We start from the raw sequence: 27,855 nt of genomic DNA, 5'->3' as shown, positions 1-27,855 counted from the left end.
CAAGGCTCCAAGGGTTAGATTATGAGGAGAGATTACATAAGCTAGGCTTGTATTCCCTGGAATATAGATTTGATTGAGGTTTTTAGGATTTTGAAAGTAATTGTTGGGGTCGATAAAGAGAAACTTTTTCTGCTGGTGGCAGTGTCCAGGACAAGGGACATAACATTAAAATCAGAGCCGGGCCATTCAGGAGAGAAGTTAGGAAACACTTCTTCACACAAAGGGTGGTAGAAGTGTGGAACTCTCTCCCACAACAAGCAGTAGATGCTAGCTCAATTCATAATCTTATATCTGGGATCGATAGATTTTTGCGAGCCAAGGGTATTAAAGGATAGGGAGCTAAGGTGGGTGGTTGGAGTTAAGATACAGATCAGCCAAGATCTCACTGAATGGCAGAACAGGTTCAAGAGGCTGAATGGCTTGCTCCTGTTCTATGTTCCTAGCCCAAGGGTAGGGAGGGTGGTTAACTCTGAAGAGGACTGTATGTGACTTAAGGAGGACACAGACGGTAAGTAGATTGGGCAGATAGATGTCAGATGGAATTAAATACAGAGCAACCCGAGGTGATACATTTGGGAGGAAGAATGAGAGGAAATATACACTAAAAGTACTAACATTATAAGCAGATCTGATGCACAAATGTTTAAAAGTGGGGGGACAAGTTGAGAAAGCTGTAAAAGAAGCCTAGGAGATCTTAGGTTTTAGAAATAGAGACATCAATTACAAAGCAAAGAGGCAATGCTAAGATTATAAAAAATTATTGGTTAAATCGCAAGAACCATTTGCAAGTTGTTTACATTTTCAATGGAACTACATTTGCCATTGTTCAGTTCCCCAAGAATTACCTTCACTATTTACTGAGCTCTGAAAAGTATCAGCTAAAGCATCAATCATTTCTTCCTTTAATTCCTTTAACATACATCCCGTCTGGCACAGGAACCTTCTTTGTATTTAATCCTTCCACTTTCTGCAGAACTCACGAGTTACTAACTTCTACAAGGTGACCTCCTATGCTGCTGCTCACTGTACATTATTCCATGCACCTTTCCTTGATCAACATCTCCTGGAGCTGCATCTGTAAACAGCAACATTTGGACAGCGAGAGCAAAGGTCAGGGAGCAAAATTTGGAGATTAAATTTGGTTGAGTGAGACAGTACTATTTAGAGAGTAAAGTTTGGAGAGGGAGACAGACAGTAAAGTGACTTGTAGTGAGTATTGAGCAGCTGGTGTGACCTGGCAGTGAATGTGTCCTCCCCGTGTCTCTGGCTGGAAATGCTCTGGGTCTATTTTGGGTGGCTGGGCAGTGAGTGGGACCCAACCACCGGCTCTCTCACAGCCCATTCGCTGCTTGCTTGAGTTGACGCCGCACAGGCAGCCCAATGAGTGCCGGGGAGGGAGGCTGAGGCTGAGGCTGGCTGGGAGCTCACTGCCCCGGTGTCTGGTTTCACGTCTCCCCATTGCAGTGGGACACTTTGCGGAAGGCAGCTGTGGGCTTGAAGCGGGGCCTGCAATGTTGCTGAGGTTTGGGGTGGTGGTGACCTTGGAGGACCGCCATGTCCAGCTGTTTGTCTGCGGATCCAGGCCGGAGCTGGGACACTGGGACCCCGAGCGAGCGGTGCCGCTGGCAGCGGCTGGGAGCGCGGTGAACGAGCCCTCCTACTGGACTGCAGAGGTTCTGCTGCAGGAACCCAGCAGGGACACGTTCTGGTTCAAGTTTGCCAAACGGATCCACGGCCAGTTCATCTGGGAAGGTACCGGGCACTGTCACTGGGGCACAGACAGACACTGGGGCACAGTCACTGGGCACAGACAGACACTGGGCATTGACACTAGGCACTGTCACTGGGGCACTTACTGGGCACTATCAGACTGGGCACTGTCACTGGGCACAGACAGACACTAGGCACTGTCACTGACACTGGGGCACACAGACACTGGGGCACTTACTGGGCACTGACACTGAGTAATGACAGACTGTCACTGGGCACAGACACTGGGCACTGACATTGAGCACCGACACTGGGGCACTGACATTGGGCACTGACTGACACTGGGCACAAACATGGAGCACTGACAGACACTGGGCACTGATACATTGGGCACAGTCACTGGGCACTGACACATTGGGCACTGTCACTGGGCACTGACTGACACTGGGCACTGACACATTGGGCACTGTCTGACACTGGGCACTGACTGACACTGGGCACTGTCACTGGACACTGACTGTCACTGGGCACTGACACATTGGGCACTGACTGACACTTGGCACTGACCCTGGGCATTGACCCTGGCCACTGACTGACCCTGGGCACTGGCAGACCCTGGGCACTGACTGACACTTGGCACTGACACTGGGCACTGACCATGGGCACAGACACACTGGGCACTGTCACTGGGCACTGACAGATTGGGCACTGAAACTGGTAACTGGCTGACACTGGTAACTGGCTGACATTGGGCACAGATAGACACTGGGCACAGTCAGACACTGGGCAGTGACACATTGGGCACTGTCACTGGGCACTGACTAACATTGGGCACTGTCACTGGGCACTGACTAACATTGGGCACTGTTACTGGGCACTGACTGACACTGGGCACTGACACATTGGGCACTGACTGACTCTGGGCACTGACTGGGAGTTGTCACTGGGCACTTGCACTGACAGACTGGACACTGGTAACTGGCTGACACAGGGCATAGACAGACATTGGGCACTGTCACTGGGCACTGACTGTCACTGGGCACTGACACATTGGGCACTGACAGGCACTGACACTGGGCACTGACAGACCCTGGGCACTGACAGACCCTGGGCACTGACAGACACTTGGCACTGACACTACACACTGACAGACACTAGGCATAGTCACTGGGTACTGTCATGGGCACAGACAGACACTGGGCACTGTCACTGGGCACTGACCGATTGGGCACTGACACTGACAGACACTTGGCACTGACACTACACACTGACAGACACTGGGCATAGTCACTGGGTACTGTCATGGGCACTGACACACTGGGCACTGGCCACAGACAGACACTGGGCACTTACTGTCATTGGACACTGACACTGGGTATTGTCACTGGATACAGACACTGGACACACAGACTGGGCACTGTCGCTGAGCACTGTCACTGGGCATTTACACTGACAGACTGGGCACTAACACTGGTAACTGGCTGACACAGGGCACAGACAGACACTGGGCACTGGCACTGACACAGCACTCTCATGGGCACAGACAGACACTGGGCACTGTCACTGACAGATTGGGCACTGACACTGGTAACTGGCTGACACAGGGCACAGACAGACACTGGGCACAGACAGACACTGGACACTGACATGGGGCACTGACATTGAGCACTGACACTGAGGCACTGACAGATACTGGGACACTGACACATTGGGCACTGTCACTGGGCACAGACAGATACGGGGCACAGACACTGGGCGCTGACATTGAGCACTGACACTGAGGCACTGACAGACACTGGGGCACTGACACATTGGGCAATGTCACTGGGCACAGACACAGGGCACAGACATTGAGCACTGACACTGGGACAATGACAGACACTGGGCACTGTCACTAGGCACTGACACATTGGGCACGGTCACTGGGCACTGACACATTGGGCACTGTCACTGGGCACTGACTGACACTGGGCACTGTCACTGGGCACTGACACATTGGCACTGTCGCTGGGCACTGATTGACACTAGGCACTGTCACTGGGCACTGATACATTGGGCACTGTCACTGGACACTGACCTATTGGGCACTGACTGACACTTGGCACTGACCCTGAGCACTGACAGACACTGGGCACTGACACTGGGCATAGTCATTGGGCACTGTCATGGGCACAGACAGACACTGGGCACTGTCGCCGGGCACTGACAGATTGGGCACTGACACTGGTAACTGGCTGATACTGGGTACAGACAGACACTGGGCATTGAAACACTGGGCACTGACACATTGGATACTGACACTGGGCACTGACAGACACTGGGCACTGACAGACACTGGGCATAGTCACTGGGCATTGTCATGGGCACAGACAGACACTGGGCACTGTCACCTGGCACTGACAGACTGGGCACTGTCACCGGGCACTGACAGATTGAGCACTGACACTGGTAACTGGCTGACACTGGGCACTGACACACTGGACACTGACACACTGGGTACTGTCACTGGGCACTGACAGATTGGGCTCTGACACTGGTAACTGGCTGACACAGGGCACAGACAGACATGGGGCACAGACAGACACTGGACACTGACAGATTGGACACTGACACACTGGGCACTGACTGGGCACTGTCACCGGGCACTGACAGATTGGGCACTGACACTTGTAACTGGCTGACAGGGCACAGACAGACACTGGGCACAGACATTGGGCACTGTCATTGGGCACTGACTGACACTTGGCACTGACCCTGGGCACTGACAGACACTGGGCACTGACTGACCCTGGGCACTGGGCACTGACTGACACTTGGCACTGACCCTGAGCACAGACAGACACTGGCACTGTCACTGGGCACTGACAGATTGGGCACTGACACTGGTAACTGGCTGACACTGGGTACAGACAGACACTGGGCACTGAAACACTGGGCACTGACCCTGGGAACTGACACTGGGCACTGACAGACACTGGGCACTCACAGACACTGGGCATAGTCACTGGGCACTGTCATGGGCACAGACAGACACTGAACACTGTCACCGGGCACTGGCAGATTGGGCACTGACACTGGTAACTGGCTGACACTGGGCACAGACACACTGGGCACTGACACACTGGGTACTGTCACTGGGCACTGACAGATTGGGCTCTGACACTGGTAACTGGCTGACACAGGGCACATACAGACATGGGGCACAGACAGACACTGGACACTGACAGATTGGGCACTGACACACTGGGCACTGTCACTGGGCACTGACAGATTGGGCACTGTCACCGGGCACTGAGAGATTGGGCACTGACACTGGTAACTGGCTGACATAGGGCACAGACAGACACTGGCCACAGACAGACACTGGACACTTACTGTCACTGGACACTGACACTGGGTATTGTCACTGGATACTGACACTGGACACTTGCAGACTGGGCACTGTCGCTGAGCACTCACTGGGAATTGTCACTGGGCATTGTCACTGGGCATTTACACTGACAGACTGGGCACTAACACTGGTAACTGGCTGACAGGGCACAGACAGACACTGGGCATAGACAGTCACTGGGCACTGACACGGCACTGTCGTGGGCACTGTCACTGGGCACTGCCAAGGGCACAGACAGACACTGGGCACTGTCACTGACAAATTGGGCACTGACACTGGTAACTGGTATTATGTAATGAGAAAGGATTAAATGTGCGAGGCCCCTTGGGGAGGAGTGATCATAATATGATAGAATTCTTCATTAAGATGGAGAGAGAAGTAGTTGATTCAGAGACTTGGGTACTGAATTTAAATAAAGGAAACTATGATGGTATGAGGCGCGAGTTGGCTAGGACGGATTGGGGAATGTTACTTAAAGGGTTGCCGGTGAATAGGCAATGGCAAACATTTAAAGATTGCATGGATGAACTACAGAATTTGTTCATCCCTGTTTGGCATAAAAATAAAACAAAAAAGGTGACTCAACCGTGGCTAACAAGGGAAATTAGGGATAGCATAAGATCCAAGGAGAGGACATAGAAATTGGCCAGAAAAAGCAGCAAACCTGAGGATTGGGAGCAGTTTAGGATTCAGCAAAGGAGGACAAAGGGATTAATTAAGAGGGGGAAATAAGAGTATGGGAGTAAGCTTGCAGGGAACATAAAAACTGACTGTAGATATGTGAAGAGAAAAAGATTGGTAAAGTCAAGCGTAGGTCCCTTGCAGTCAGAATCAGGGGAATTTATAATGGGGAACAAAGACATGGCAGACCAATTAAATACATACTTTGGTTCTGTCTTCACAAAGGAGGACACAAATAAACTCCCAGAGATGTCGGGGAACATAGGGAGGAACTGAATGAAATCAGTATTTGTAGGGAAATGGTGTTAGGGAAATTGACGGGATTGAAGGCCGATAAATCCCCAGGGCCTGATAATCTACATCCTAAGGTACTTAAGGAAGTGGCCCTAGAAATAGTAGATGCATTGCTGGTCATATTCCAAAATTCTATAGATTCTGGAACAGTTCCCATGGATTGGAGGGTAGCTAATGTAAACCCACTATTTAAAAAAGGTGGTAGAGGAAAAAGCGGGGAATTATAGACCGGTAAGCTTGACATTGGTAGTGGGGAAAATGCTAGAGTCCATTATAAAAGATGTAATAGCAGAGCACTTGGAAAACAGTGACAGGATCGGACAAAGTCAACATGGATTTACAAAAGGTAAATCATGCTTGACTAATCTACTGGAATTTTTTGAGGATCTAACTGGTAGAATAGATAAGGGAGGACCAGTGGATGTGCTGTATTTGGACTTTCAGAAGGCTTTCGATAAGGTCCCACATAAGAGTCTAGCGTGTAAAGTTAAGGCACATGGGATTGGAGGTAAGGTACTGACTTGGATAGAAAACTGGTTGGCAGACAGAAAGCAAAGAGTTGGAATAAACGGGTCTTTTTCCGAGTGGAAGGCAGTGACTAGTGGGGTACCGCAGGGATCGGTGCTGGGACCCCAGTTATTCACAATATATATTAATGATCTAGACGAGGGAACTAGATGTAATATGTCCAAGTTTGCAGACGACACAAAGCTGGGTGGGTGTATGTGCTGTGAGGAGGATGCCGAGAAACTCCAGTACGATTTGGACAGGTTGGGCGATTGGGCAGATGCATGGCAGATGCAGTATAATGTGGATAAATGCGAGGTTATCCACTTTGGTGGCAAAAACAGGAAGGCAGATTATTATCTGAACGGCAATAGATTGGGAAAAGGGGAAGTGCAATGGGACCTGGGTGTCCATGTGCACCAGTCGTTGAAGGTAAGCATGCAGGTGCAGCAGGCGGTTAAGAAGGCAAATGGTATGTTGGCCTTCATATCGAGAGGATTCGAGTACAGGAGCAAGGATGTCTTGCTGCAGTTGTACAGGGCATTGGTGAGACCACATCTTGAGTATTGTGTGCAGTTTTGGTCGCCTTATCTGAGGAATGATGTTCTTGCCATGGAGGGAGTGCAGCGAAGATTCACCAGACTGATACCTGGGATGGCAGGAATGACGTATGAAGAGAGATTGGGTCGATTAAACATAGAAACATAGAGATAGGAACAGGAGTAGGCCATTCGGCCCTTCGAGCCTGCTCCGCCATTCAATGAGATCATGGCTGATCTTCGTCTGAGATCATAGCTGATCTTACCAGTTCAGTACCCCGTCCCCGCCTTTTCTCCGTAACCCTTAATCCCCTTAGCCTTCAGAAATATATCCAATTCTCTCTTGAAAATATTTATTGAATTAGCCTTCACAGCCCTCTGTGGCAGGGAATTCCACAGGCTCACCACTCTTTGAGTGAAGAAATTCTTCCTCATCTCTGTTTTAAATGATTTGCCCGCTATTTTTAGACTGTGGCCCCTGGTTCTGTGCTCCCCGGCCATTGGAAACATTCTCTCTGAATTCAGCCTGTCCATAATTTTATATGTTTCGATGAGATCCCCTCTCAATCTTCTAAACTCCAGTGAGTACAAGCCCAAACTATTTAATCTCTCTTCGTAGGTCATTCCCGCCATTCCAGGTATCAGCCTGGTGAATCGCCGTTGCACTCTTTCCATGGCAAGAACATCCTTCCGCAGATGGGGCGACCAAAACTGTACACAATACTCCAGATGCGGTCTCACCAGCACCTTGTACAGCTGTAGTAAGGTATCCCTATTCCTATACTCGAACCCCCTTGATATGAAGGCCAACATACCATTTGCCTTCTTAATCGCCTGTTGCACCTGCATGCTCTCCTTCAGTGACTGGTGCACAAGAACACCCAGGTCCCTCTGCACTTCCCCATCTCCCAATCTATTGCCATTTAGATAATAATCTACCCTCCTGTTTTTACCCCCAAAGTGGATAACCTCGCATTTATCCACATTATAGTGCATCTGCCACGTATCCGCCCATTCCCCCAACCTGTCCAAATCGCACTGTAGCCTCCTGACATCCTCATCAGAGCCCACCCCTCCTCCTAGTTTAGTGTCGTCAGCGAATTTGGAAATATTGCATCCAATTCCCTGATCCAGATCATTTATATATATTGTGAACAGCTGGGGTCCCAGGACAGATCCTTGCGGCACCCCGCTGGTCACTGCCTGCCACTCCGAAAACGAGCCGTTTATTCCAACTCTCTGTTTTCTATCCGCCAGCCAGTTCTCTATCCACGTTAATACTTTGCCCCCAATCCCATGAGCCTTAATTTTGCATGATAATCTTTTGTGTGGAACCTTATCGAAGGCTTTCTGGAAGTCAAGGTACACCACATCCACTGGCTCTCCCCCATCTATTTTACCAGTTACTTCCTCAAAAAATTCCAGCAGATTAGTCAAACACGATTTACCCTTTGTAAATCCATGTTGACTCTGTCCGATCCTTTCCCCATTTGTCAAGTGCTCCGCTATTTTATCCTTAATAATGGACTCTAGCATTTTGCCCACAACCGATGTAAGGCTTACTGGTCTATAATTCCCTGCTTTCTCTCTACCCCCCTTTTTAAATATTGGGGTAACATTAGCTACCCTCCAATCCACGGGTACTGTTCCCGAGTCAATGGAGTTCCGGAAGATGATCCTTAGAGCATCTGCTATCTCCAGGGCCACCTCCTTAAGTACCCTAGGATGTAGTTTATCAGGCCCCGGGGATTTGTCGGCCTTCAGTCCCCTCAACTTACCCAACACCATATCCCTAGAGATACTAATTTCTGTCAGCTCCTCCCTCTCATTAGTCCCTATGTTTGCCGATATTCCTGGGAGGTTATTTGTGTCCTCCTTTGTGAATACAGAACCAAAGTATGAGTTTAATTGGTCTGCCATTTCCTTATTCTCCATTATATATTCTCCCGAATCGGACTGCAAGGGACCGACTTGGGATTTTACCAGTCTTTTCCTCCTGATATACCGATAAAAGCTTTTGCAGTCTGTCTTTATGTTTGCTGCAAGTTTACTTTCGTATTCTATTTTCCCCTTCCTGATTAATCCCTTTGTCCTCTTTTGCTGTATCCTGTACTGCCCCCAATCTTCCGGTCTGGTGCTTTTTTTTGCCAGTTGATATGCCCTTTTTTTTGATTTTATGCTGTCCCTAATTTCCCTCGTTATCCACGGTTGAGTCACCTTTTTAGGTTTATTTTTATGCCAAACCGGTATAAACATGTTCTGGAATTCTTCCATTCTATCTTTGAATGCTTGCCATTGTCTATCCACTGTCAATCCCCCCAGAAACACCACCCAATCAATCTTACCCAATTCCCGTCTCATACCCTCGTAATTCCCTTTATTTAAGTTCTGGACCTTAGTCTCTGATTCAATTTCCTCACTCTCCATCTCGACTGAGAGCTCGATCATATTATGATCGCTCTGACCCAAGGGGCCTCGTACAAGAAGATTGCTGATAAGTCCCTTCTCATTGCACAATACCCAGTCTAAAATGGCCTGATCTCGAGTCGGCTCCTCGACATATTGGTCCAGATAACCGTCCCGAAAACATTCCAGGAATTCCTCCTCCTCAGAATTTTTACTAATTTGGGTAGTCCAATCAATATGTAAATTAAAGTCACCCATGATGACAGCTGTGCTCTTATCGCACGCTTCTCTAATTTCCCTTTTTATGCCTTCCCTCACCTCCATATTACTATTTGGAGGCCTATATATCACACCCACTAACGTTTTCCTCCCCTTGCTATTTCTCATTTCTACCCATACAGATTCCGTTTCATCCGAGTTAATATCCTTCCTTTCCATTGCATTAATCCCCTCCTTTACCAGCAATGCTACCCCACCTCCCCTACCTTTTTGCCGATCCTTCCTAAATATTGTATATCCCTGGATGTTAAGTTCCCAGCCTTGCCCACCCTGCAGCCACGTTTCTGTAATCCCAATCAAATCATACTTGTTTACCTCTATTTCCACAACTAATTCATCCACCTTGTTCCTAATGCTTCTAGGATGTTGAAATCTTAGTAACTAGTTAGATCACAAATAATTAGCCACAGAGCAGAAATGTTTTCATCATCTTCATGATACAGTATAATTATAGAGTATAAGTAAAGAACAATAAAAGGTTATTTAGTCACCAGAACACTGCCCCATATTATTGGCTTATATTCGCTAGAGTTTAGAAGAATGAGAGGGGATCTCATTGAAACTTATAAAATTCTAACAGGACTAGACAGACTAGATGCAGGAAGGCTGTTCCCGATGGCGGGGGAGTCCAGAACCAGGGGTCACAGTCTAAGGATAAGGGGTAAGCCATTTAGGACTGAGATGAGGAGGAATTTCTTCACCCAGAGAGTGGTGAACCTGTGGAATTCTCTACCACAGAAGACAGTTGAGGCCAATTCATTAAATATATTCAAGAAGGAGTTAGATATATTTCTTAAGGCTAAGGGGATCAAGGGATATGGGGAGAAAGCAGGGACAGGGTACTGAATTTGGATGATCAGCCATGATCGCATTGAATGGCGGAGCAGGCTCGAGGGGCCGAATGGCCTACTCCTGCTCCTATCTTCTATGTTTCTATGCTGACACAGGGCACTGGGCACTGTCACTGGTAACTGGCTGACACGGGGCACAGACAGACACTGGGCACAGACAGACACTGGGCACTGGGGCACTTACTGTCACTGGGCACTGACAGATTGGGCACTGACACTGGTAACTGGCTGACACTAGTCACAGACAGACACTGGGCACTGACACTGGGTATTGTCACTGGGTACTGACACTGATCACTGACAGACTGGGCACTGTCGCTGAGCACTCACTGGGAATTGTCACTGGGCATTGTCATTGGGCATTTACACTGACAGACTGGGCACTAACACTGGTAACAGGCTGACACAGGGCACAGATAGACACTGGGCACAGACACTGGTAACTGGCTGACACAGGGCACAGACAAACACTGGGCACTGACACTGGGCACAGACACTGAGCTGTCCAGTGTAAAGTGGCTGCAGTTTGAGCTGATAAATGGACATTATTCTTTGGGGGGAAAAATGATTTTTGAAAACATTTTTAGTGCAAAATCATGAAGGGTTTTGATAGAGTAAATAAGAAGAAACTGTTTCCAGTGGCAGGAGGGTCAGTAACCAGAGGACACAGATTTAAGATAATCATCAAAAGAACCAGAGGAGAGATGAGATTTTTTTTTACACAGCGAGTTGTTGTGATCTGTAATGCACTGCCTGAAAGGGCGGTGGAAGCAGATTCAATAATAACTTTCAAAAGGTAATTGGATAAATACTTGGAAAGGAAAAATTTACAGGGCTATGGGGAAAGAGCAGGGGAGTGGGACTAATTGGAGAGCTCTTTCAAAGAGCCGGCACAGGCACGATGGGCCGAATGGCCCCCTCCTGTGCTGTAAGATTCTTTGATTCATTCACTTGCATAATTCTTTTCTGACCTAAACTCAGTGCGAGTGTCAGCTGTGGCTCAGTGGGTAGCACTCTCGCCTCTGAGGCAGAAGGTTGTGGGTTCGAGCCCCACTTGAGACTTGAGCACAGAATCCAGGCTGACACTCCCAGTGCAGTACTGAGGGAGTGCTGCACTGTCAGAGTAGCTCTCTTTCGGGTGAAACATTAAACTGAGACCCTGTCTGCTCTCTCAGGTGGACGTAAAAGATCCCATGGCACTATTTTGAAGAAGAGCAGGGAAGTTCTCCCCAGTGTCCCGGCCAATATTTATCCCTCAACAAACATCACTAAAAAAAATACAGATGATCTGCTCATCATCAAATAGAATTACACAGAATATACAGCACAGAAACAGGCCATCATCACAGCCCCAGGACATCGCTGCAGGAGTTCCTCAGGGCAGTGTCCTAGGCCCAACCATCTTCAGCTGCTTCATCAGTGACCTTCCCTCCAACATAAGGTCAGAAATGGGGATGTTCGCTGATGACTGCACAGTGTTCAGCACCATTCACAACTCCTCAGATAATGAAGCAGTCCATGCCCGCATGCAACAAGACCTGGACGACGTTCAGGCTTGGGCTGATAAGTGGCAGTTAACATTCGCGCCACAGAAGTGCCAGGCAATGACTATCTCCAACAAGCGAGAATCTAACCACCTCCCCTTGACATTCAATGGCATTACCATCGCCGAATGCCCCAATATCAACATCCTGGGGGGTCACCATTAATCAGAAACTTAACTGGACCAGATACATAAATACTGTGGCAATAAGAGCAGGTCAGAGGCTAGGTATTCTGCGGTGAGTGTCCCACCTCCTGACTCCCCAAAGCCTTTCCACCATCTACAAGGCACAATTCAGGAGTGTGATGGAATACTCTCCACTTGCCTGGATGAGTGCAGCTCCAACAACACTCAAGAAGCTCGACACCATCCAGGACAAAACAGCCCGCTTGATTGGTACCCCATCCACCGCCTTAAACATTCATTCCCTCCACCACCGGCGTACTGTGGCTGCAGTGTGTACCATCTATAAGATGCACTGCAGCAACTTGGCAAGGCTTCTTCGGCAGCACCTCCCAAACCCACAACCTCTTCCACCTAGAAGGACAAGGGCAGCAGGCGCATGGGAACACCACCACCTCCAGGGTTCCCTCCAAGTCACACATCATCCGACTTAGAAGTATATCGCCGATCCTTCATCGTCGCTGGGTCAAAATCCTGGAACTCCCTCCCTAACATACCTTCACCACATGGACTGCAGAGGTTCAAGAAGGCAGCTCACCACCACCTGCTCAGGGGCAACTAGGGATGGGCAATAAATGCTGGCCTTGCCAGCGACGCCCAGATCCCATAAACTAATTTTTTTAAAAACAGCCCAGTTTGTATGTCCTACACAAGCCTCCTCCCATCCCTACTTCATCTCACCCTGGTAGTAAATTGCGAGGAGGAAAGCCTCAGGCTACAGGACGATATAAACGGGTTGGTCAGATGGGCGGAAAAGTGGCAAATGGAATTTAACCCTGAAAAGTGCGAGGTGATGCATTTTGGACGGACAAATAAGGCAAGGGAATACACAATGAGTGGTAGGACCCTAGGAAGTACAGAGGGTCAGAGGGACCTTGGTGTGCATGTACATAGATCTCTGAAGGCAGCGGAACAGGTAGATAAGGTGGTTAAAAAGGCATATGGGATACTTGCCTTCATTAGCCGAGGCATAGAATATAAGAGCAGGGAGGTTATGATGGAGCTGTACAAAACGCTGGTGAGGCCACAGCTGGAGTACTGTGTGCAGTTCTGGTCGCCTCACTATAGGAAGGATGTGATTGCTTTGGAGAGGGTGCAGAGAAGATTCACCAGGATGTTACCTGGGATGGAGCGCCTCAGCTATGAAGAAAGACTAAACAGGCTGGGGTTGTTTTCCTTGGAGCAAAGAAGGCTGAGGGGGGACCTGATTGAGGTGTACAAAATGATGAGGGGCATAGATAGGGTAGATAAAGAGGAACTTTTCCCCTTAGTAGGGGGGTCAATAACAAGGAGGCATAGATTCAGGGTAAGGGGCAGGAGATTTAGAGGGGATTTGAGGAGGAACTTTTTCACCCAGAGGGTGGTTGGAATCTGGAACTCACTGCCTGAAAGGGTGGTAGAGGCAGGAACCCTCACAACATTCAAGAAGCATTTGGATGAGCACTTGAAATGCCATTGCATACAAGGCTATGGACCAAATGCTGGAAAATGGGATTAGACAGGACAGGGGTGGATGGGCGGCGCGGACACGATGGGCCGAAGGGCCTCTTTCTGTGCTGTAAAACTCTATGACTCTATGACCCTATCACCAGAACTTTCTATTCATTTTTCCCTCATGTGTTTATCTAGTTTCCCCATGCTACTCGCCTCAACCACTCCCTGTTGTAGTGAGTTCCATATTCTCACCATTCTCTGTGTATAGAAGTTTCTCCTGAATCCCCTATTGGATTTATTAGTGACTATCTTATATTTAGGGCCTCTTTTTGGACTCCCCCACAAATGGAAACATTTTCTCTATGTTTACCCTATCAAACGCTTTCATTATCTTATCAGGTCACCCCTTAGCCTTCATAGAATGATGCAGCGCACAAGGAGGCCATTCAGCCCATCATGCTTTTGCAGCCTTCTCTTTTTTCAGATAAGAGAGCCCCAGTCTGTTCAGCTTTTCTTGATGAAGTCCAGTGTCACAAGGGCTGGGTGAGGAGCTGTGCGATGAATCTGCTTAACCAGAAAGGTGATCAGAATGAGCCATCAATGTAAAAGTGAAGTATTTATGAAAGAGGGATCTGAGAGACTTGTAGAAAGAAAGACATGCATTTCTACAACACCTTTTACAACCTCAGCACCTCCTAAAGCACTTTATAGCCAATGAGATAATGAGCAGGTAATCTGTTTTAGTGATGTTGATTGAGGGATAAATATTGGCCAGGACACCCCTGCTGTTCTTCGAAATAGTACCATGGGATCTCTTGCGTCCACCTGAGAGGGCAGACGGAGCCTCGGTTTAACATCTCATCCAAACGATGCCGCCTCCAACAGTGCAGCGCTCCCTCACTACCTTGTATCCTTGGCAACGATTGATTTCTGCAAACACTGCACAACCCAAATAAAAGGAATTTACTTTGTCCTTTTTAGGAAATGGGCCATTACATGATCGCTGCTGCGAATACGACGACAGCAATTTGGTGGATGACGTTTACTGTCTTCCTGTCGGACATTATATCGAGGACAGTGGGTGCACAAATGAGATGAAGCACACTACTGATTTCTACTTTAACATCGCTGATCACCAGGCCATGCACTACTCTAGGTAAACCAGCCTAATCTTGTTGTTCTGCCTGACAGTGCTGCAGATTACCATAGGGTTGCTTGCAGGTTAGGGATTAGTCTTACATGCATACATTGAATGACTTAGCTATACAGCACAGAAACAGGCCATTTGGCCCAACTGCTCCATGCTGGTGTTTATGCTCCACACGAGCCTCCTCCCACCCCTCTTCATCTCACCCTATCAACATATCCTTCTATTCCTTTCTCATGTGCTTATCTATCTTCCCCTTAAATGCATCTCTGCTATTCGCCTCAACCACTCCCTGTGGTAGCGAGTTCCACATTCTCACCACTCTCTGGGTAAAGCAGTTCTTCCTGAATTCACAATTGGATTTATAAGTTCTTTTATCAAAGTCAGAGTTTCTGTTGGAAGGATGAAAAATGTAATACAAGTTTGCTTAACTTTGGATAAAGGTGTTTTAGCAATGTCCAGTCAGTCAGTGGGAATTAGAAGTTGTATCAGACAGAGAGCTTTCACTGATAAGGGATTAAGCCACAGGCTTCCTTTGTTCTAGCCCTGTAGATCTCTCAGCTGTGCAGGGAAACAGAAGATAGGCGCCATCTTTATAACAGCTAAATGTCCTCCCAGCATACCTCTTCCAAAGCTGCACCTGCCGAAGGAATGTGGTCAGTGCATTCCAGATCATAACGACTCGGTTGGTAATGTCCTAATTCCATATCCCTTTCATTCCTTCAGTCTCCACCGCAAGCTTGCTTCCTTCGTCTCTTCATGGTCCTACTGCTACCATGACTATAATCTAACTTTTAATGTGCTTATAAAACAATATTTTTATTGCCTATTGTTTTTGCTAATTCCCCTCTTAACCTTTCTACTCTCCTCTTTTTGCAGCATTCCTATATTCTTTATATTTGCCCTGTTAAGTGCTAAATGCTTCTTTTTCCAAGATTGAAATTTGATCTGATCTTCCTATTAAAGGAAATTAGTATTAGTAAAAAAATAGTGCTGGAGAAATTAATGGGACTGAAAGCCGATAAATCCCCAGGGCCTGATGAGCTGCATCCCAGAGTACTAAAAGAGGTAGCCATGGAAATAGTGGATGCATTGGTTGTCATCTTCCAAAATTCTATAGATTATGGAACAGTTCCGGCAGATTGGAGGGTGGCAAATGTAACCCCACTATTTAAAAAAGGAGCGAGAGAGAAAACAGGGAACTACAGACCGGTTAGCCTAACATCAGTAGTAGGGAAAATGCTAGAGTATATTATAAAGGATGTGATAACAGGACACTTAGAAAATATCAACGAGATTAGACAAAGTCAACGTGGATTTATGAAAGGGAAATCGTGTTTGACAAACCTACTGGAGTTTTTTTGAGGATGTAACTAGTAGAATAGATAAGGGAGAACCAGTGGATGTGGTGTATTTGGATTTTAAGAAGGCCTTTGATAAAGTCCCACATAAGAAGTTAGTGTGCAAAATTAAAGCACATGGGATTGGGGGTAATATACAGGCATGGATTAAAAATTAGTTAACAGACAGGAAACAGAGAGTAGGAATAAATGGGTCTTTTTCGGGGTGGCAGGCGGTGACTAGTGGGGTACTGCAGGGATCAGTGCTTGGGCCCCAGCTATTCACAATATATATCAATAATTTGGATGAAGGAACCAAAAGTAATATTTCCAAGTTTGCTGATGACATGAAACTAGGTGGGAGTGGGAGTTGGGAGGAGGATGCAAAGAGGCTTCAAGGCGATTTAGACAAGTTGAGTGAGTGGGCAAATATATGGCAGATGCAGTATAACGTGGATAAATGTGAAGTTATCCACTTCGGTAGGAAAAACAGAAAGGTAGAGTATTATTTAAATGGTGCTAGATTGGGAAATGCTGATGTACAAAGGGACCTGGGTGTCCTTGTACACCAGTCACTGAAAGCAAACATGCAGGTGCAGCAAGCAGTTAAGGCGGCAAATGGTATGTTGGCCTTCATTGCAAGAGGATTTGAGTACAGGAGCCATTATGTCTTACTACAGTTATACAGGGCCTTGGTGAGACCACACCTGGAGTACTGTGTGCAGTTTTGGTCTCCTTACCTAAGAAAGGATATACTTGCCATAGAGGGAGTGCAGCAAAGGTTCACCAGACTGATTCCTGGGATGGCAGGACTGTCGTATGAGGAGAGATTGGGTCGACTAGACCTGTATTCACTAGAGTTTAGAAGAATGAGAGGGGATCTCATTGAAACGTATAAAATTCTGACAGGGCTAGACAGACTGGATGCAGGGAGGATGTTTCCCCTGGCTGGGTGCTCTAGAACGAGGGGTCACAGTCTCAGAATATGGGGTAGGACATTTAAGACTGAGATGAGGAGATCCTATGGAATTCTCTACCACAGAAGGTTGTGGAGGCCAAGTCACTGAATATATTTAAGAAGGAGATAGATAGATTTCTAGATACAAAAGGCATCAAGGGGTATGGGGAGAGAGCGGAAATATGGTATTGAGATAGAGGATCAGCCATGATCATATTGAATGGCAGAGCAGGCTCGAAGGGCCGAATGGCCTACTCCTGCTCCTATTTTTCTATGTTTCTATTCACCCTTGGAGCCCCAACCTTCCACAGACCTCCTTTTTTCCCTTACTAGATATACTTGATTTGTCCCCTTTCCATCTCCTGTTTAAATATTTACCATTGCTGATCAATGGTTGTATTTGTCAACTTTTTCCCTCCATTTAATCTGGGCAAAGTCCTTTTTTTATCTCACTATAATTTGCTCTTTTCTTTTTCCCTGTTCTGTTCTTACACTGAACCTAATTATATCATGCTCTCGTTTCCCAAATGTTCTCCGATATTTAGGTAGCTTACTTCCTGCTCTTCATTACCCAGAACCAGATTAAGTTGCATTCATTTGCTTGTTGGAGTAGGATCATATCGATCGAGAAAAACAGTCCTGGACAAACTGGAAAAACCTCCCCTTTCCCACTACAAACATTTTCCCTATCCCAGTCTATCTTTGAATAATTAAAATCACGTACAATTATAACTTTCTTTAACTTACATTTTGGTGCTCAACATGGTAAGGGCTTTTAGAGCTGGAAAATGGAACTCCATCCATTTCGCCAAGCTCTCCCAGGTCAAGTGCACATCCCTCTACCCAACAACATGCCTCAGCCCCTACCTCAGAAGAGCATTCCCAACTGCACTCGTGTGACATTTTTTTCCTTCTCCCATTTGAGTCACACTGTGGCCTCTTTAGGTTTTTTCTCTGTTGTTTTAGCTCTTCCAGGAGATGGGTGTATTGATGGGGAGGTATGGGTTAAATGGTGGACACGGCAGACCTGATGAACCAACTGACATTTTCCTGTCCTTTTCGTGTTTTGTAATTCTGTTCAGGTTTAGGCCATCCCATCTCTCCTGCCCCAGAACATAACCCAATGCCCCAGGAACCTGAACCCTTGCTTCCTACACCACATCTCTAGCCATGCATTTACCTTCCCTAATCTGGCTAATCCTCTACTGGTTAGTGTGTGGTATTGGTAGTAATCCTGAGATTACGGCCTTTGAGGTCCTGCGTCCTAACTTCAGGAACTCTTCTTGCAGGACCTGAATCCTAATCTCTTTGTCATGGGTTCCAATATGAACTATAACTTCCATCTGATCTTCCTCCCTCTCAAGGAGCTTCTGCACCTGCTCTGCTATACCCCTTTTGTGTCCCTGGAATCTGGAAGCTAATTCACTCACGCCGACGATTACAGAAGTGGTTTTTACCATCTGATGATCTATTTCCACTGTGTTCTTGCACTCTGTTCTCTCCCCTCTTTGAGCAACCACCTTGTCCATGGTGTTGTAGCCTTGCTAGCGACCGCCCTCACCCGAGTCGTCATTACTGGGAGTATATTGAATCATCACGCAGTGGAAAGGAAGTTGTGCATGAAATTTGCAGACACATTAGAGGGGCGTGAGTTACAATTGCAGGTGACTAGTTATCTGGTGAAATAGATTTTTTGCAATGTGTTCAAGACAGTTTTCTCAATGAAAATGTTGCTACTCCAACAAGGATGGAAGCACTGTTTGACCTAGTTCTGGATAATGAAGTAGAGCAAGTTGGCACTCCAAACATTGGGGAACATTTGGGAAACAGTGACCACAATAGAATAAAACAGGACAAAGAAAAGTTGAGGGCAAAGGTAGTTCACGGGAAAAACAGCAAATTATATCTAGATAAAAATGGAATCTTACATTAAATGGAAGGGAAAATTGGGGGAAACAGGATAAAAGTAAAATATATTTCAATAAAAAAGGGAGTGTATTAAAGGCTGTGGTTCATAGAGTCATAACGGCACAGAAGGAAGCTATTCGGCCCATCGAGTCCGTGCCGGCTCTCTGTAGAGCAATCCACTCAGTCCCATTCCTCCGCTCTATCCCCGTAGCCCTGCAAGTTTATTTCTCTCAAGTGCCTATCCAGTCTCCCCTTGAAAACATTGCGTGTCTCCGCTTCCACCATTTCCGTCGGCAGTGAATTCCAGGTCATCACCACTCGCTGTGTAAAAAAGTTTTCCTCACATCCGCCCTGTATCTCTTGCTCAAAACCTTAAATCTGTGTCCCCTAGTCAACTAGTGAGAACAGCCTTTCCCCGTCTAGCCTATCCAAACCCGTCTTAATCTTGTGCACCTCTATCAAATCACCCCTCAACCTCCTTTGCTCTAATGAAAACAAATCAAGCTTCTCCAATGTGTCCTTGTAGCTAAGATCCCCCATCCCCGGAACCATTCTGGTAAATCTCCTCTGCACCCTCTCAAGGGCCTTCACATCCTTCCTAGTGTGGTGACCAGAACTGGACGCAATATTCCAGTTGTGGCCTAACCAGTGCTTTATAAAGGTTCAGCATAACTTCTCTACTTTTGTACTCAGTACCTCTATTTATGAAGCCCAAGATCCCATATGCTTTGTTAACCACTTTCACAATATGTCCTGCTATCTTCAGGGACCTATGCACATTAACTCCCAGGTCCCTCTGTCCCTGCACACTCTTTAAAACTGTGCCATTAAGTGTATATTGCCTCTCCCTGTTCCTTCTGCCAAAATGCATCACCTCACATTTCTCTGTATTAAATTCCATCTGCCACTTGTCTGCCCATTCTGCTAGCCTTTCTATGTCCTGTTGCAGTCGATTGGTATCATTATCACTGTTTGCCACACCCCCAAGTTTGGTGTCATCGGCAAATTTAGAAATTCTACTCTGTATTCCAATATCGAGGTCATTTATATATATCAAAAAAAGCAGTGGCCCCAGCACTGACCCTTGGGGAACACCACTGTCTACCATCTTCCAGTCTGAAAAACAACCATTTACCACAACTCGCTGTTTTCTGTCCTTAAGCCAAGTCCTTACCAAGCTGCCACTGACCCACCTATTCCATGAGCCTCAATTTTGTTAACCAGCCTTCTATGTGGTACTTTGTCAAACGCTTTCCAAAAATCCATGTTCCGTAAGAAACAACTTGCAATTATATAGCTTGATTGATTGGCATATTAGCTCCACAGTAAATCAGTGCACTGAATTCAGTGGAAATGAATCATACACAAGAGCATTTACATTTTGTTGCTTTATGTATTTTTAAAAATGCACACAAGGGGTTGAAGGACATAAGTTTGTGTCCTCAGTGTGAGGTCTTAATCTCAGCTATGCTGTCAGCAGAGGTGCAGAATGAAAGGAGGAAAAATGATAAGGGGAATCACCCCACTCCATTTCTGTGCACTTCCTACTGGTCAGTTACAAAGTGAGGTGGAACAGGAATGATGCAAGAACTTGGGCATCTTAAATGAGGGAAGGTATGAAATAACTTTGCTGTTGCTGTGCTTTTATTACAAGCAGCCAATGTCATACGAATATATAAAGACTTGCATTTATATAGCACCTTTCACGGCCATCAGATGTCTCAAAGCACTTTACAGCCAATGAAGTACTTTTTGAAGTGTAGTCACTGTTGTAATGTAGGAAACGCGGCAGCCAATTTGCGCACAGCAAGCTCCCACAAACAGCAATGTGATAATGACCAGATAATCTGTTTTTGTTATGTTGGTTGAGGGATAAATATTGGCCAGGACACCAGGAATAACTCCCCTGCTCTTCTTCGAAATAGTGCCATGGGATCTTTTACATCCACCTGAGAGAGCAGACGGGGCCTCGGTTTAATGTCTCATCCAAAAGACGGCACCTCTGACAATGCAGCACTCCCTCAGCACTGCACTGGGAGTGTCAGCCTAGATTTTCGTGCTCAAGTCCCTGGAATGAGATTTAGAACCCACAACCTTCTGAACTCAGAGAGCGAGTGTGCTACCAACTGAGCCACAGTTGACACTGAAACTGAAAGGCAGGAAAAGACCAGCTGGTCCATCAAGCTTGCCCCACACCATGATCATGTACACCATCATGTAATTTTCTGGGGGTTGCAAAAAAAGAGAAAAAACCCAGGGCCAATAAGGGAAAAGAATACTCTGGAAAATTCCTCTCCAACCCACTCAGGCTATCGAAAGCAGTTCAGGGGATCTTTTCTATAAAGACACTTGCATCTCTGTAGAAATGATCCATGGAATGGAGGTTTTGAAAAAGCATATATTGGGAAGTATTTCTGGAAATACAACATAGGAAGTATTGCTTAGACATAGTTTCTTGTGCAGGTTATCTTAACCAAAAGTGTGACATAACTAGAATACTATCACCATTAATTGGACGTTGTTCTGATCCCCGCTAGGATTCTGCCCAGGATTTGGCTTGGTAGCTGTCCGCGACAGATCGAACACGTGACCATCAAACTCAAGCACGAGCTGGGGGTGACTGCAGTAATGAACTTCCAGACAGAGTGGGACGTTGTCCACAATTCGTGCGGATGTGACCGCAAAGCAGAACCAATGAAACCCGAAGTCATGATGGAACTGTACAGAGACACTGGCTTAGCTTATTTATGGATGCCAACTCCGGATATGAGTACAGAAGGTGAATGAGTGTTCGTCTTGCCTAGCATTGCTTACTGCCAAAAGCATATCTTAAAGGAGGAGGGAGAGGTAGAGACTAAAGACAGAGAGATTTAGGGATGGAATTCCAGAGCTAAGGACCTAGACAGCTGAAGGCACTGCGACCAATGGTGTGGCGAAGAAAGTGGGAGAAGAGATTAGAAATGGAGGAATGCAGAGATCTCGGAGGCTTGTTGGTCTGGAGGAGGTTACAGAGATAAGAACACAAGAAGCAGGAGTAGGCCATTCTGCTCCGCCATTCAATAAGATCATTTCTGATCTTCTACCTCAACTCCACTTTCCCGCCTTTATCCCTTGATTCCCTTAGTATCCAAAAATCTATCAATCTATCTTGAATATACTCAACAACAGAGCCTCCCTCTGATGAAGGGTCCCAGACCTGAAACGTTAACTCTGTTTCTCTCTCCACGGATGCTGCCTGGCCTGCTGAGTATTTCCAGCATTTTCTGTTGTGAATATTTTTAAATCGAGGCAAGCACACTTTAGCAACATACGACTTTTTATAGTAAATTCACTTTTAAAAGTTCTCATTTCCCAAAAACCCGTGGAGTATTTTTATCCTGTTCCTTGATCGTTCAAAATCCTAAACGGGGAAGTAAAGTTAATCTGAATGGTTGATGAAAGGTTGCAGAGTATACTTCTGGTTATTTGGCATGGGTACAAATAAAATGTTCTCTCAAGTTTGATTTTATCAGATATGAGCACATGCAGCAACCTAGTCTTTGTTACTGAGTAATACACCTGGAGAGAGAATTATTTGGGACTGTGAGAAAACACTCACCACAGTGCTGGTACACACAGTCTTGCTTTAGTTTAGTTTTGTTTGTAATAGAAGGGTGGGAAAGAAACAGTACAGTATTTTTTTTAACTACCTTCATGAGAGTCAGAAGTTATGTTATGGGGAAGAGAGGTGGGAGTGTTGATTACTGCTGAAAGGATTTAAGAAAGAAATTTTTCTAAGATGTGTTCAGAGTCAGTGAAGGGTTTATTTTTGATTGATTTCTGTAAAATGCAGGTTACATAGAATTTACAGCACAGAACCAGGCCATTTGGCCCAACTGGTCTATGCCGGTGTTTATGCTCCACATGAGCCTCCTCCCATCCTTCCTCATGTCAGCATAACCCTCTATTCGCCCTGTGGTAGCGAGTTCCACAGTCTCTGGGTAAAGAAATTGTCTGCATATTTTTTGTATTCTCTAACTGACCGTGATAACTCTGAGAAGTCCCATGAACTCATGTAGCACTCCTATTACTGCTGGTTATGATCAGCCACAATGAATAATTTTGATGCATATATTCAAAATATAAGGTGCCTAAAGTGAATAAAGCATTTACTTTTACAATCTGTTTTCCCTTCCCACAATCTTCTGTTGTGTTCAACGACTTAAGAGAATGGTTGATGATAATGAAATTTAATAGAAGGCTTCATTAGGAAAATGATCCGTTAATAAAAACTCACTTTCTGGGTTGAATATGACACGTTCTACACAGATTTTAAGTCTTCCTTTTGTTAGCCATTGCATCCTTCTTTGCACTTGCAGTTAAACTATAAAGTAGCCAAGTTGTCCTTTTCTCAACCAGTGAAAAATGTTATGACTTTAAACCGATGAAACTATTAGCAGTCAACCTCCTTTCTCCTCTGGTTCACACCCTGTTTCGAGTAGGCATGAGACTTCGTAGTGGAGTGTACAGAACAGACTTTATTGATACACAGTAAAGGTGATCAGCCTTAACTGTATACAGAGAGTGGCTTTTTTGTTTTCTGTATCTTTCGAGCACTTGGCCATACTGTTGGAAACCATGATCCTTTATTTTGACTACATTAAAGGACAATGTCATAGATAAGACTGTATGATGTATCTATTCCCAAACCCTAAAAAGTCTATTCATGTAACACTTGTACCTGTTTACTTCAAAACCACTTCCCTTAAACAAGACTTCCTGACATAACTTTTATTACCCTAAAACTAAAGTTACATTTTATTAATTACTTATTTCCTTACACAAGCACTTTACATATCACAAGTCAAGCTATGCTTTCTCCTCACCACACTTCAAAGTCATCCTGTTTCTAACAGAAAGCCTGTTAATCCAAGATACAAAGTTAACCCTTAACACCCCAAGATGCCTAACATACATCTCTCCAGGATGGCCAACAGAAACTTTCTAATGTTTTTTGTTCTCTCTGGCTTGTTTCACATCAGGTAGGGTGAAGATGTTGCCGCAGGCTGTTTACTTGCTTCATGGGTTGCTGGAGAACGGCCACACCGTCTACGTCCATTGTAATGCAGGTGTGGGTAGATCAACTGCCACAGTATGCGGGTTCCTGATGTACATCATTGGATGGAGTCTTCGGAAAGTTCAGTACTTTGTGACCTCCAAGCGACCTGCAGTATACATAGATGAAGAGGCTCTGATCCGTGCCCAGAATGAATTTTATCAAAAATTTGGGCATATTCACTCTTCCGTGTGTCTCAACTGTTAGACCATAATTACACCTTGGGAAGACCAGCTTTAAAGATAGGGGGTGAGTTGTGTTTTCTTTTTAAAATGAGTGCACAGTTTAATGTTAATTTTATGGTAGCCCAACAGCTTTGAGCAGATAATTCCTTGCAACCACCAAGAATTAGTTCAGATCTCCATTAAATATACTTCCCATTGTTCAGTCAGAGCTATTGATTTAATTATTTTAATTCAGTGGGGAAAAAATACGCGGGTGCAGTTCAAAGAGCTACTGACCATTGGGAGCAGGCCGTGATTATTAACCAAGGGTCCTGGATGGAAACTGATTGCTGCTAATGAGCTACCCCAAAGACAGGATAATCCTTGTTTAATTATTTACAACTTTCTCTCCACCACCACTCCCTTCACAAGATCCTCACTGGGGCACACAGCATTTCAGGTATATGAAAAATGGCATAATGGGGCCTTGCCCTGTGATTTTCACCCTCTTCCAGTGGAGAACATCCAGGCTTCACTCAGCATGGGCCAAGCATGGAGTAGCAAATGTTTAGACATCAATCAGTTGTGTCACCAGGTAGCTACTTAGCTTGAGAGATCAATAAACCAACATCACAGAAGAGTACTACTGCGCTACATGGTGGAATACAACATGGATTCACATTCATAAACCCCAGTATCAGATACAGAGTCTACAGCACAGAAACAGGTCATTTGGCCCAACTGCTCCATGCTGTTTATGCTCTACATGAACCTCCTCCCACCATATCAGCATTTCCTTTCCCCCTCATGTGCTTACCTAGCGTCCCCTTAAATCTATCTATACTATTCACCTCAACTACTCCCTGTGGGAGTGAGTTCCACATTCTCACCACTCACTGGGTAAAGAAGTTTCTCCTGAATTCCCGATTGGATTTATTAGTTACTATCTTACATTTATCACCTCGTGCTTGTTTTCAAATCCCTATCTCTAACATCCTCCAGCCCTACAACCCTCCTACAGGAAAAATAAATGGCACGTCGCTAGTAGCTACTCTTTTGTGTCCTGCACCCCAGTTGCTGGTTGTACAGCGACATTACCGGAGGGCTGTGTGATGGTTCTCTCTTCATCCTCTTAGCCAGGGAATGGTAGATGGCATTCAGGGACCTGTAGGAGAGCAACAACAAGTCTTTGAAAAAGTATAGCAATGCAACAGTGTGCTAATGCTATGATGTGCTATAATTATGCTAATTTTGATTACTATTGCCATATCTATACTAATGAGTACAAATCCACATGCCAATACCGAGTCATAAGAAAAAGATCAAAGAAAGTGGAGTGAATATTTGACCCCACTATTCAGAAAAAGCATATTAAAAATCTTGTGTATGTGGACACTTCCTACTTTCATTTCATGTTAACATTGCAATTGCCTATGTAAATTTTTAGAATTGAAATCCTATATGTAAACAGATACCTGTAACAGCATAGGTGCAAGTTCTGGTCAGTAGGTGGTGCTGTGGATCGAGTTTGTCGAGTTTCTTCCAACTCTGTTGCTATCTTATATTTATTTTTAAAATCATCAACTGACCATACGCAATGCTGCAACTTACAAGTGGAGAAATATATAATTCGTGTGGTGTGTATATATTAACAACCAAGTTGTATTTTTTGAGGTAATAAATTGTGGACAAATCAAATGACTCGTGAGACTTTCACTATCTAAGCTTGAAATCTTGCCCATTGAGCTATTAACAACTTATTTATATAGCACCTTTAATGTAGTAAAATGTCCCAAAGCGATTCACAGGAGTATTATAAGACAAAATTTTGACATCAAGCCACATAAGGAGAAATTAGGGCAGGTGACCAAAAGCTTGGTCAAAGGTAGGTTTTAAGGAGCGTCTTAAAGGAGGAGAGGTAGAGAGGCGGAAAGGTTTAGGAAGGGAATGCCAGAGCTTAGGGCCACCAATGGTTGAGTGATTATAATCGGGGATGCTCAAGAGGCACCTGGCACATGGTCTTTTTGCAATTGAGTTTTGTTACCTCTTTCCCATGCACTTTCCCCAACTCAAAGGGGCAGCTTTCAGGCCCATGGTGCTAGTTAATACGACAACTTGCATTTATATTGCACCTTTAATGTAGTAAAACGTCCCAAGGTGCCTCACAGGAGTGTTATTAAGCAAAACTTGACACCGAACCAAAAAGGAGACATTAAGACAGGTAGGTTTTAAGGAGCATCTTAAAAGGAGGTGGAAAGGTTTAGGGAGGGAATGCCAGAGTTTAGGACCTAGGCAGCTGAAGGCACGTCGCCAATGGTGGAACGTGGAAAATCAGGGATGTACAAGAAGCCAGAATTGGAGGAACGCAGAGTTCTCAGAGGTTTGTAGGGCTGGAGGAAGTTACAGAGATGGGGAGGGGCGAGGCCATGGAGAGATTTGAGAACGAGGATGAGAATTTTAAAAATTCAGGCATTGCCAAGACAGGGAGCCAATGTAAGTCGCAAGCACAGAGGGTGATGGGTGAACAGGACTTGGTGTGTGCTAGAATACAGGTAGCGGAGTTTTGGATGAGCTCAAGTTTACTAAAACAAAGCCAATTACATTACAGAACTCTAGATTAACCATATTAAGACTTGAAACAGAAGTGAGATTACAAACATACAAAATGACCAACAGGTGGTTCATTGAGCCTGTCCATACAGACATGTTGCAATTAAGCTTCATGACCCAATCCCCCAACCATGCTTCCTCCCACCAACAGCCAGACGATCTCAAAAAACCCCACAAACCCTGGGCCAATTCAGGGAAAAAGAATTCCAGGAAGTTCTACTTCGACCCCCACGGACAATCAAAATGAATTCAGAAGACCAGTGATCGTGAGGCTCATCACCCAACAACTCACCTACCATTTGTACTCAGTGATACCAGCCTCAGCCAGGAACTTATCCAAATCCCTGCTGACCATTTGCAGCAAATCCGCACTCACTGCATGAGCCGACAACTTGTTCAAGGTCAGTGACTCCTGGTGAAGAGAAACATCCTGACATCTAACCTAGTTATGTGCTTATGTTGCTTGTACACCTGGCCTCTGCGTTCTCCATGACCTATCTAATTCAAATCGCCTACCCACCCATAGGGAGGGTGCAGAAGCAATCTTGATAAGAGCGAGTGTGAAGAGATCTACCGCTCTGCTTGGTGTTACACTCTGCAACAGAGTTAAAATGCAGAAGTTAATGCTTCATATACCTCCCATACAGCCCAGTAGGTAATTCTACCAGGCCAAGTGATATTTAGTCATACAGATTAGGGAAGTACCAAGCTCCGTCCCATGTTAACATTGAGTTAATTGGTCTTAACTAGAGCAGTAGTTGGTGCACAGCAGTTGGCCTCACCAATGCTGGGGGGGGGGGGGGGGGGGGGGGGGG

The 27,855-nt window shown here is 45.7% G+C and overlaps 1 protein-coding gene across 1 annotated transcript; it reads left to right on the top strand.

The window, feature by feature from the left end:
• Window positions 1-1,367: 1,367 nt before the first annotated feature.
• Window positions 1,368-27,855, top strand: epm2a (EPM2A glucan phosphatase, laforin). Its single transcript, XM_085996757.1, has 4 exons — window positions 1,368-1,752; window positions 14,800-14,974; window positions 21,709-21,950; window positions 24,193-27,855. Exons 1-4 carry the CDS (start codon window positions 1,512-1,514, stop codon window positions 24,471-24,473), a joined length of 939 nt encoding a protein of 312 aa, XP_085852883.1. The 5' UTR covers window positions 1,368-1,511; the 3' UTR covers window positions 24,474-27,855.

This window comes from Somniosus microcephalus, chromosome 9, assembly GCF_052327205.1.
Source record: "Somniosus microcephalus isolate GS21.2 chromosome 9, FLI_Smic_1.0, whole genome shotgun sequence".
In the NCBI taxonomy this organism is placed as follows: domain Eukaryota; kingdom Metazoa; phylum Chordata; class Chondrichthyes; order Squaliformes; family Somniosidae; genus Somniosus; species Somniosus microcephalus.
The sequence above is the reverse complement of the archived record's forward strand: the minus strand, read 5'-3'. Positions and strand labels throughout refer to the sequence as shown.